The 11,939-nt window shown below is 48.9% G+C and overlaps 1 protein-coding gene across 1 annotated transcript; it reads left to right on the plus strand.

Annotated features, from left to right (window-relative positions):
- Positions 1-6: 6 nt before the first annotated feature.
- Positions 7-11,637, plus strand: LOC122376964 (multiple C2 and transmembrane domain-containing protein-like; the record flags this gene model as incomplete). Its single annotated transcript, XM_043356940.1, has 12 exons — positions 7-59; positions 404-562; positions 953-1,139; positions 2,059-2,255; positions 2,543-2,660; positions 2,984-3,079; positions 4,438-4,583; positions 6,313-6,442; positions 7,299-7,385; positions 8,744-8,850; positions 9,390-9,597; positions 11,193-11,637. Coding segments are annotated over 12 exons (1,581 nt in total), but the record flags the coding sequence as incomplete, so codon positions are not given.
- Between the last annotated feature and the right edge of the window lie 302 nt (positions 11,638-11,939).

Raw genomic sequence — 11,939 nt, forward strand, 5'->3', positions numbered from 1 at the left:
GCCAAGGATCTCATGGCGATGGACTCGGAGGGAACCAGTGACCCATACGTCAAACTCAGGTAAGAATTGTAATGTGCGTGCAATTTCGCAACGAAGCTATGCTTTTTTGTTTATATAACCTATCATAAAAACAGAGACATTCTGGGCCTAAAGAAAATCACACATAAACATAGCGGCATGCAGCAACTGCACAGGGCACAGCCCTTCCACGACGGAGCTACATAATTAACAGAAGGAGCCTCGGGTGGCATCATTACATTAGCCTGCATGTAGCCCTTCCCATTACAGGTCCATCTAATTAGCAAATTAATCCTCGGCCTTAGCGTACTAGTCTGATGACCTCCGGTATGCGTGCTGACCCCCCCCCCCCCCTCCGCCCTTCCCTACCCCTCCCCTCGGACAGGCTGGGTGCCGAGAAGTACAAGAGCAAGGTACAGGACCGCACGCTGACGCCTCGCTGGCTGGAGCAGTTCGACATGCACCTGTACGACAGCGGCTCGCAGATCCTCGAGATTGAGGTGTTCGACCACGACGCGCGCAGCAAGGATGATTTCATGGGAAAGTGAGTGGTCTGGTCTGGAAGGGCTGGCAGGATTTGGAGGAGGGAGGAAGGTCTGAGGGGCTGGGCTGTCATACGGCAGGGAGGAAGGGACAGGGGTCTGGGAGACGGTGAGAAGTCTAGGCGGGATGCTGGAACGGGAAGGGACTCCGTTTTTAGAAGGATCGACGTAGGTAATGGATGCAATTTAAATGGAATGTGAAACTGATAAGCGAGCGTGAATGCTAAATTGTAGGCATTGGTATCGTTGAGTCGTACCTCAGCTATGCTTTTTCGCAGTTTCCTTTCTTTTGATACGTTTTGATGCTACTTGCTAATTAAAATCCTATCGTCAATAGCTGTGCCCTGTAAACTCACCCCCTAGTGACTCTACCCATGCAATGTATTTCGCAGGACGACGGTGGACATCTCGAAGCTGGAGCGCGAGAAGACCCACCGTCTGTGGTGTGAGCTGGAGGACGGCGCCGGCTCTGTGTTCATCCTGCTGACCGTGTCCGGCATGACCAACGTGGAGACCATCTCGGACCTGCTCACCTACCAGGAGGACCCCGAGCAAGTGGACACCATCCGAAAACAGTTTGTGAGCGAACACAGAGCGAGAGGAGGGAGAGAGCGTCTAGGGGGAGAGAGGGAGCAGAGGGATTGGGTATCGCGAGGGGTGGAAATGATTGGTGCAGGAGGAACTTATGTGGATTACTACTAAGTTTAATTTGGGGCATATTTTTGCAGGCGTTACTTGAGAGCGGAGAGACTAAATTTCCGGCGGTCGCTTACCATTTCACTTTGGGTAGTGGTTGAAATTTATCCAGACTGTGACATTTCATACAGCCGTGAAAGTACCCCCAATTTCCTGGAAGTGTAGCACCGGAGCGATATTTGCCGCCCCGCTAGCGCCGCGGGGTAAGCCAGCTGGCGAATATGTCACACCACCATCGTCCGAGCCGCGGCACGACCCCAGGGACCAGCACCGGCGCGGCGGCCGGTGTCATACGGCGGGACGTGGTCGGTCGGTGCGGCCCCCAGGGGCGCCAGGGGTCATATTGGACTGACCTGACTGGCACCCGCGCCCCCGGGAGTCGGTCGTGGCGACAGACTGCTGGTGACATTTCCCGGTGCCGGCCGTTTCGGGTTTTCATGGCATCCTGGCGGTGTCGTATAGAGACGACCTGACTCGGCAGAGACGACCTGCTGTAATTTAATGACGCTCACGGCTGGGCTGGGGAGATTAAGTGGGTTTTAATTGAAACACTGGGTTATTTAGAATGCAACGAGACTCCCTGAGCATTTTGTATTCGGACGGTTCATGACATTTGACAGTTCGTCCTTCGTTTGTTTGATCTGGCTTATCAATATGCGAGTCACATTCACACTTACATGGAACTTGAAAATGCTCCCATTCTTGTCAGTCGGGTAAGCGCAGCGGCTCGCAGTAAAATGAAGCTCTCTACTCTCCCGTTTGGAAGTTCCCACCTGACGTTGCACTGTTTCCGCTGTTACAGAACCTGCGGAACACGCTGAAGCAGGTGAAGGAGGTTGGCCACCTCACGGTGAAGGTGTTCAAGGCCATGGGTCTGGCGTCGGCCGACATTGGCGGCAAGTCGGACCCTTTCTGCGTGTTGGAGCTGGTCAACTCGCGTCTACAGACGCAGACAGAGTACAAGACCCTGTCGCCGCAGTGGAATAAGATATTCTTCTTGTGAGTCGTGCTCTGTCAGTTATGGGGTTTGGGAGGACATTTGATATTCGCAAACAGCCGCTAGCTCTTTATCGTACTCCTAGAAAGTCCGTAGTTATGTGTGGGCTATGAGCTAACCGGTTGTACCCTTTTATAGGACATTTATCGCATAACTTACCTGAATTAAGAACTACGTTGCGATGTAGTCCGAAAAACTTGATCGTGGTAAGACTGAATCAACGGTGAGACCGAGAGTAACAATGGTAGACGACGAGCATAGATCGATGACCTGTGCTGATCTTTTGCAGCAACGTGAAGGACATCCACAGCGTGCTGGAAGTAACTGTGTATGACGAGGACAAGGACCACAAGGTCGAGTTCCTCGGGAAAGTGTCCATCCCTCTGCTAAAGGTAAAGACTAATCGAGCTTCTTAAATTATATAGGTAGTGTATGTCTCGACAAAGGTAAAGACGTGTCGAATTCCTCGTAAAAGTATTAATCCCTCTGCTAAAGATTAGGCTGTGCTAGATTGCTGTGATTCCTGCATGTAACATTTTGCTGTTTGTTTACGGAGCTGCCGAAGTGTCAAACGGGACCGCTAGTTTACAGTATTATCTGCAGAGGACGCGCTGCCTGTTGCCGGTCCGTTTATCCGATAGGAGGCCGTCGCTCTGTCTGTATCGGGCCGGTCGCAGCAGCTCAAATCCCACCACGGACGATGTGTCTCCTCCTCAGATCCGACCAGGAGAGACGATGGTACGCGCTCAAAGACAAAAAGCTGCTGGGCAGAGCTAAGGGCAACAACCCTCAAGTGATGCTGGAAATGGACTTAGTCTGGAACCCGGTAAGCACTAAGGAAATGGTTTTAGTCTGGAACCCGGTAAGCACGGAGCAGTACATATTGGCATAATCGTAACTGTGTCTGTTACGCACACCGTCCTTTTTCGTATGCTATTGGATATTGCTTAGCACATAACTATTTAGGCCTGTTACTGTCTAAAAGCCAATCATTAAACGTCTTTCTTTCTTTCTTTTTGAAAAAGGAACGGAAATAACTATATGTCGCTTACTACTTTTGTAGGAATATGTATCCACAAAACACCTCCATTTGACATATTCTCCATTTGGCACTCATAATTATTTCAGACAGCACCGCAGCTCGAGTCTTTGGATATATGTAATCGGTTTAAGCTGTCTGCCTGCTGAACTTTGATAGACCAACCCGGGCCACTCGCTGCGCTAAAGCGCAGCGAATGATGGAATTTAATCATCGAGTCTGCTCAAGCCGGGATAAATCCCGGCTTGAGCCGCATGGTGTCATGTGACGGCTGGCACAGCCATGCTATCTTAGAAAGCGTGTACGGAAATAGGGTCGCTGATAGCGGGAACGTCATAACGTCATATCGTAGTTCATCGCAGCTATTACCGTTCATCGTTTGTACTGAGCATGTCTGCATACATTATGCAGCCTGAAAATCAATATCACTTTACCTAAGTGGGTGGAGATGGTAGGGAGGAAGCCAAATAGCTACATCCTTATTTTCATCGCAGAGAAAGGAGCGGTCGACCGCCGCGGTCCGGTAATCTATACCGAGGGTTAGCGTGGCTCGCCCTAGCCGTTTATCCTTTCCTACGAAAGTGGATTCCACAAACAAAACACCCGATCCTGGAGTATTGACAGGTCGTGATGGAGCGCCCCTCCAAAGAGCAGATAACAGAACCGGTGCGGCCCGGCTGAGGGTGTTTGTACTCCAGCAGCGCGCGATCGAACCTCCTCATGTGGTGATTTGTTTTTCGCCAGGGAGAATCTCTGGTTATGAATATATTGCGTTGCTCCTTATTTCAGGAAGATAAGTCTCAGAATACTTCTAATAATTGTCGATGTGACTGTTGCTATATAACACTAGAAAGTGGTTGGTCAAAGCGTGTGTCTCACTGATTACAGGAATTCAGGAAATCTGATATCCTTCCTGTACATGGTCGCTGTCTTCCGGTTTCTTTACGTTTCTTTCTTTGCTTTTTTGGTTGGCTTTCACTGGACAACGACTTGCACAATGCTCGTACGTCAACGCTGCCACCTCTTTGTCTTGATGTCCCTAATTTCCTGTCATTTTCATCAATGATGTGGCTTTTCCTTGCGCCGACGTTACTAGTTACTGCTGTTGACGTTCTATTTTGTTGACATCATTTATTTACCTTCAGGCACGGGCAGCGATTCGCACGTTCAACCCGCGCGAAGAGAAGTACACCAGGCCAGAACTCAAGTTCAAGAGGGCAGTCTTCATCAGAAATGTCAACCGGCTCAAGGAGATGGGCGCCGGCTTTGCCGAAGGAGCAAAGTTCATCAAGTCGGTTCACTGATCACACAGCCAAAGTTCACTGACGCTGAACTCTGTGTGAATATACAGGGTGTCCCAGAATTGACCGAACATTTATTTCCTGGCTAAAAGTACGATTGCGCTCGATTCTAATTAGATACGAGCATTATACTTTTATAAGACATATCATAGCTATCGAGCTTGGAGACTGTGTTTTTGATGACCGGTCACGACTCGAGTCAGTTATTATCCAGAGTCAGCAAAGAGTAGTCCCTTTTCGTTTTCAGCCTCAGCAACCAAAAGGCAATCATGGTGAATAAAGTGCAATTCTGAAGTTCGTAAACGGACTTTCGGCATGGTTCTTGCTGAAGAGCTCCAGTAGCTCATTTGCAATCAGGCAGGGATGAGCAAATCGCAGTTATATCAGCGAGCGAAGCCAGAGAGAGCAGGAGATTACCTGATCGAAAAGCCTGGGCGCGACCAAAAAGGAGCATGCACCAGTCGTCAAGCGGCTGGCTGCCATGTCATGGACAACAAACTTCACCCATCTACCCAAAACAAGCTAAACGACAGATCAGGGCTAGCTACGAAACATCAGTCTACTTTTGACCACTATCTTCGACAAAATTTTGGAATTTGGGGCCCCTCATCTGAAAAATATGCCAAAACTAACGGAAAGACAGCGCAAATCGCTACAAAGCAGCAATAAATCATAACATATGCAACAAAAAAGTGAATGGAAACACACTTTGTGGTCCTACGAAGGTATTCTGCCCTTTGAAGCGACAAAAAAGTCGTGTGTGGACGACAGATGGTGACAACGCCCCAACAGCGGAGACGGCCAGGCACTCGTCGAAAATCAAAGTGTGAGACATTTTGAGCCACGGTGCACTCATTCAGCTTGATACGATGCCTCAAAGACGACCGTTAACACAGATTGCTACTGCGGTAGCATTCAAGCATTACAAAAACTGGTTGTCGTGAACTGAATGGCCATAAACGGGTTTGTTCTGGAAACCAAATCTGTTGGACTCCAAAGGTCACACCATGTTCAGACATGGAGGTTTTCCACTTCAGATGTCAAAAAAAAAAAAAAAAACAAAAAACAGCGCAACAGCGGTGTAGGCAGAATTTTTGGTTTTGGGAGAGAATGCCTGGGAACAGTTTGGATGCAAAGTTTATCGAAAATATTTATGGTATCCACCGGCAAGAGGTCAATGAAACCCGTCTTACAACCAGTTTCGGGAGATCCGTAAAACGACTCAAGCCAGCATCGTCTGGCATTTAGCTACAATTGCCGGCTAATGTTGTAGCTTGCGTGTCTATTGCAAGTGCCATTTCGAAGCTACCCTTACTGGCGGTATCGGACGATGAAAAGAAAAAAGTGCAATTGATTTTCCCGTATCATATGTACTGATTAACAGTGTTCGGTCAATTCTGGGACACGCTGTACATAGCAACTAAGTCGTACAGATGTCATGTCCACTCACATAGTCCATGCGTTGATGCTCAAATGCTTCTCATTTCTACGTACTTACGTTACTTTTGACTTGTGTTTGTCGTCACTGTCCAGTCTCACTGGACGATGTGACACTAGCGACGCCCGTGATTTTAACATGACTCCATTTCTGCTACCGCCAAAAAGCCACCAGTCATACATGCCCCAACTGCACTGGGCAGCTGCTGTGCCTGTCATGTATATCAAACAAATGCACCATGTTTATCCACTCACACCAGTCTACTGTGTCTGTGTGCACAGGAGTATTTTCGACTGGGAGTCGAAACCACGGACGATAGCGGCCTTCTTCGCCTTCATGCTGGGCGCCTACTCGTTCGAGCTGTACATGGCGCCGGTCGCACTCCTGGTCGTCTTCTTCAAGGGCTGGGTGGTGAGTGACGTCAGGAGCTCTAGTAGTTGATTTTTGTAACTTCTGTTAATAATCGTCAGAGATAGCTGGAGTTTCTTTTGCGCAGCTAAGAAATCAAACACTGATGGTTTAAGAATATTCAATCTTTCGTAGAATCATAAGTGGCCCTGTTGTTACGTCTTAGATATGAAAAATACCGACGGATAAGATATTTAAGATATTTGATGAGCATGGGCATATCAGCAGAAAGTACCGATTTTGTTTTGTTTTGTTGGGTTAGGCCCTTTCGGTCCAATGAGACCCTTTCAGAGCCGGGAGGATGATAGGATGTAGGGGGAGACATTGGTCTGGGCAGGCACCCTAGTGAGTCGCCGGGGCTGAGCCCGTCCAGAGGACAGGCCACCCAGCCCCAAGACACTCACTGCACCCGGCTACGGGGTGCGCTCCCTCGGGAGCAGCGGTGCCGCTCCAATGGAGCAGCCCGCATGAGATAAAGTTGCCTGTCCAGCCCGGAGGGGGTTGTGGCGTGGAGGAGAAGGATTTCAGTATCCTGAGGATAGAAGCATGGAACGGTGCAAAAGTACCGGCTTGCTACCATCGTTTTGTGTTAAGGCTATCAGGTGTTCGTCGGAAGTGCCAGATCTGTACTTAGCTTAGCATTGCGTGCTTATGAAGCAATAAGTAAGCAATTCAGTCGCTGACTTTCAACAAGCTCTCAACCGACACTTATAAACTGCGACTTCTTCTGAGAACAACTGTTTAGCAGCAACACCGATCATTGAGGGTGCTGTCATTGAGGAGGGCCTGTCACTGAGGGTGCCTTTGTACCCGTGCTGGCGCCTTACCGATTGTAACTACGTGCTGACGTGCTCCTCAGGTGAACCTCGTCACCGCCGGCTTCCGTAGCGCCGACGACGACGACTACGTGGCCGACGACGACGACGAAGATGACGACAAGGATAAGGTGTGTGGCGCTGCTTCGACCAGGCCTCCCTCACGTCGTGTGTAGTTGTCTCTGTGTATCGGCTGAACCTTGTATTCCTTTTGCGCGCAACTGAGAGTGACTAACTCACTTCACCTGTCAGGGGAATGTGCACTAACCTCCACGCGACCCGACTAACTCATCCGGAGCACTGACTTTTGCCACTACTCGATGTCTTTTTCTCCGCTATTTGACTGTGTCTGAGCGTTTTTGGTAGACGGTGCAGCATGTCTGTGTGACCCTCACCTCACGGTATCACGGTTGCTGAGAAGCGAGGTGAGCTCCTGACTATCCAGACAGTCCTTTCATGTGCCGCTGTGTCCACAGGCCAAAGACAAGAAGAGTTCGGGAGATGTGAGTAGCGTTTGGTCTGACACTTTCCCAGCTGACCGGCTGCCGCTCGGCGCCGGGACAGGCCGGTTTGGTGGACGGTGGTGGGGCGTTTTCTGCAGCCCGCGCGGCTGCTGTTCAGTAGCTGGCTGCCCACAGTTTCCATTTGATGCATGCTGATTGTTATGCCTTGGGTTGCCGCTTATTATTGTAACGATTGGAACTTCAGTCCTGGCTTTTGAAGATGCAAAGAACGGGCGAGTGCTGTGGTTGACCCGTTAGCAAACACACTGTCCGTGATTTTCATTTTGTTTTACTCCGCATATGCCAGTAAAAGCATTGAAAGGGGCCTACATGCATTTACTGAACGATAAATAGGCTAGCAGTATTCCCTTATATCGGGTGCGGTACGACCTACTAGAAGTAAACAAATTAGATAGATAGTATATGGTAATAACATATATTTCATGCTATATATTTCATGTCTACATGCCAGAATATAACTAGAATCTAGTCAACATAATCCTGAGAATACAAGTAGGGTATAGTGACTTTCCTATCAATTTTCATGATATAATTTACTGTTATTTATGCTACCAATGACTTTGTTTTACGATTACGAAGCATTTTGAAGGTTGTGCATGCATTCAAGAAATCTATACGAATTTTATCCTTCAACGTTTTCGATGCATGTTTTTCTGGGTCTTATTACAGGGCAAATATACTCTTTCAGTTGCGTAGGGAAGTACAGCCACAGAAGGTCAAAAGTGCGGATCTATTTTATCTTGATGACCCATGGACATTCCCAGTCATTTTTAACTTTCCGCGCTGACGAATTACTACCATGATGTCACGCGCGGGTGATTTGTTGAGCCCCGTCATGGCCCCGTCCAAGCATTGTCCATTACAACGCCTCGTCTCATTTCCAAATATATCTTCTAACATGATACTCAGTCCCCATGTTCTACAACCCTCCCTGGCTGACTGTCAGGACCCCTATGTCGCTGCAGGACGAGAAGAAGTCGTTGAAGGAGAAGCTGATGGCGGTGCAGGAGGTGACGGCCATGGTACAGAACATCCTCGGCTACATCGCCTCGCTCGGCGAGTGTGTCCAAAAGTGGGTGCCGCTCAGAACCGACCGCACTGCCCCCTGTGGCGCTCAGTGTGGTGCTCATCGGTGGCTGTGGCTGGCCTGATGCATGGTATAACACTAAAATGAGATAGCATTCAAATGTGACGGAAGCTTTTGTGGATGGGCGGACTAATGAATTATGTTAGAACAATAAGAGTTTGACGGATCGGGCTGGAATATCCATTTGTATGATCGATGTTTGCTCCTGTAATGTCTGGTAGCCATTCATGGATTACCATGATACATATATTATTGTTCTCCTTCATCCCTCCTTCCTCTCCTTTTTCGCCTCATATCGCCCCGACCACCCACATCCCGCCGCCTCTATTATCCTAGCATCCTGTCATTACAATGAACCTCCGTGTCGCTAACTCACCCACCTCACCTCACCTGCCTTGCACGTCTTCGCCACGACCGCTATATGCTTCAGCACCTTGCACCACCTCACGCCTTCGCCATGACCGCTGATTCTCTCAGCACCTACCCTCGCCTCACGGCTGCGTCACGCCCGCTGTGTGTTTCAGCACGTTTAACTTCACGGTGCCGTTCCTCTCGTGGCTGGCCGTGCTGGTGCTCTCGGTGGTGGCCGTCGTGCTGTACAACGTGCCCATCCGCTACCTGGTCATGCTGTTCGGCGTGCACAAGTTCTCCAAGAAGCTGCTGCGCCCCAACGCCATCCCCAACAACGAACTGCTCGACTTCCTCTCGCGTGTGCCCGATAACGATCAGCTGGTGAGGAGACGGGGTCGGAGTGTTGGCAGAGGGGTCGGCAGGGGGTGTCGACAGACGCTTGTCTATATTGGGTATCGGCTAGTGGTGTCAATTTCAGAAAACGTATGTTTAATGTCCGTCCAATGTCCAATACTTACGTCGACTGTCCGTCCAAAAATGTCCAAGCCAGCCATTTGTCCAAAGATGTCCGACATCTACGCAATAGTTTACACTCAACACCGTTATTTGATTCGCTTTTAATGTATCGTTACCAGCTCAAAAGTGTTAATCATATGGAAAACTGAGCTTTCTAATGGCCAATCAATGTTAAACACGATTACTTTATAAAAAAAAATTGAGGTGTAGCAAGCGATTGTCCAAAGTTGTCCAAAGCCTGCTGTCATTGTCCAACCAAATTCCGAATTGGACATTGTACAAAATCGGAATTCCGAAGATTCAAGTTCCGATTGACACCACTAGTATCGGCAGGGGTGTAGGCAGTGAGGCAGGGGTTTCTGCAGGGTTGTAATTGTCGAGAGGGTATGTAGTCAGCAGGGGTATCGGCATACGGCACTGGGGGCGTCGGCAAAATGTATCGGCAAGGCTGAGCCCAGATGGGAGCTGTTGGCGATGCTGGGCCTAGCTAGGGACACGAAAATAAGTCTGTTAACGGGTTAATGATGCGACCACTGGGATTGCTAGATTATCGTTATATAGCTAATACTTATCGCTGCAAATACGTCATCAGCTAATATTGACATCCCTTCAATGCACTGCAAAATGCCACGGCGTGAACCGTAACTTGCGGGTACAGTCAACAGGTGGTGCTAGGATCGTTGGACCCGTCCACCTATGACCTCCGTTTCCATTTCGTTTCCGTTTCGCGCTGATTCCTGAGCTGCTCAAGCGAACGCATCAGCCACGCTCGGCTGCCGCTCCAACACCAAACAATAGCCACAGGGTGCCACTCTGAGCTGTGTTTGTGATCGATATCACCGTCTGAGTGACAGAAATGGCTCCTCGGAGACATATAGCCCGGCAAGCGCCGAGCGGAGTGAGAGTAGGACAATGCTATTGTTTCACTTCTGCGTCCATTAGTGAAGTGAAATGCATGACATTGTTAATGCCTGTATACAATTTGTTGTTTTTTACTGGTTAAATCGACCAACTTATAGCAACCATCAAGTTTTTGTAAAGCTATAACTCCTGGATAATAAATTTCACTTACCTTTAAAGACAAGTAAGATAATAAAAACATGCAAAGAAGAGGTGCAATTTTAGTTACAATCAGAATTGCACCCGTCTTTAACTGTAACTGACCTGTAACTGACCTGTGTGCGAGCTATGTCTCATCTACGTCTGACCTGAGACTGACGTGCTACTAACCTGTGACCGACATGTGACCGACCTGTGACCGAATTGTGACTGACCTGTGTTCGACATGTGACCGACCTGTAACAGAGTTGTGACTGAGACCTGTGGCTGACCTGAGACTGACGTGCTACTAACCTGTGACCGACTTGTGACTGACCTGTGTCCGGCTGTGTCTGAGACCTGTAACTGACCTGTGACTGAGCTGTGGCTGACCTGTGACTGACGCTCTCGCCCGCCCCCAGCGCCAGTTCCGCGAGCTGCGGCCGGCGCAGGTGACCGACGCTGAGCGGCGCCGCGAGCAGCGCATGAAGCAGTCGCAGAAGAAGACGTCCTAGGACGCCGCCGACGTCACCGCATCTCGCCGTTCGTCATCGTCATCATCATGCTGTCGCCAATTGTTGTGGCTTCCAGTCCGGGGCTCGCGGATCCTGGCACCTTTGTTAGGCTGAAGTTTTATCCACTCATTGCTCTCTTGCCAGTGGTCTGTAGGCATTGCGTTTGTGTGGAACGAGTGGTACGTCTCAGATCAAAGGATGAGTGGACGTAATTGCTCGCAGAGTGCATTTTAAGTGTTTCATTCGAGTGCATTTTTGTTACGTCCATGTACTTACATATACCATATCCGTTCATTTTATCTATTAGCCAGTTTTGGTTAGTCTCCTGGGTCTGAGAGCGGCAGTAAGAATTCGGCTAGGAGTCGCTATGTCGCCATAGTGTGGTCTGTAGTTGTGTGATGGTTTGTCATTTCAAACCAGGTTACTTGTTATGGGTCAGGACCTGTCTATACCGTTGATAAAATGCAACTACTGTGTTTTTATCAGGGATTCGTGGGATTGAAGTGTATTATTTTGTGGGTCTAAGTTGCGATGGATTTTTCATGTAGGCCAGTTTCAGTTTTTCCCTCGCAAGTAAGATAGATCTAGTCAATTTGCTTTGCATTTTATTTTTACTGAGTGGTTACCTGTTCCCGAATCGTTCCACTGAGTTTA

The sequence above is a fragment of the Amphibalanus amphitrite genome, unplaced genomic scaffold (genome assembly GCF_019059575.1).
Source record: "Amphibalanus amphitrite isolate SeventyFive unplaced genomic scaffold, NRLGWU_Aamphi_draft 002429F_arrow, whole genome shotgun sequence".
Taxonomy (NCBI): Eukaryota; Metazoa; Arthropoda; class Thecostraca; order Balanomorpha; family Balanidae; genus Amphibalanus; species Amphibalanus amphitrite.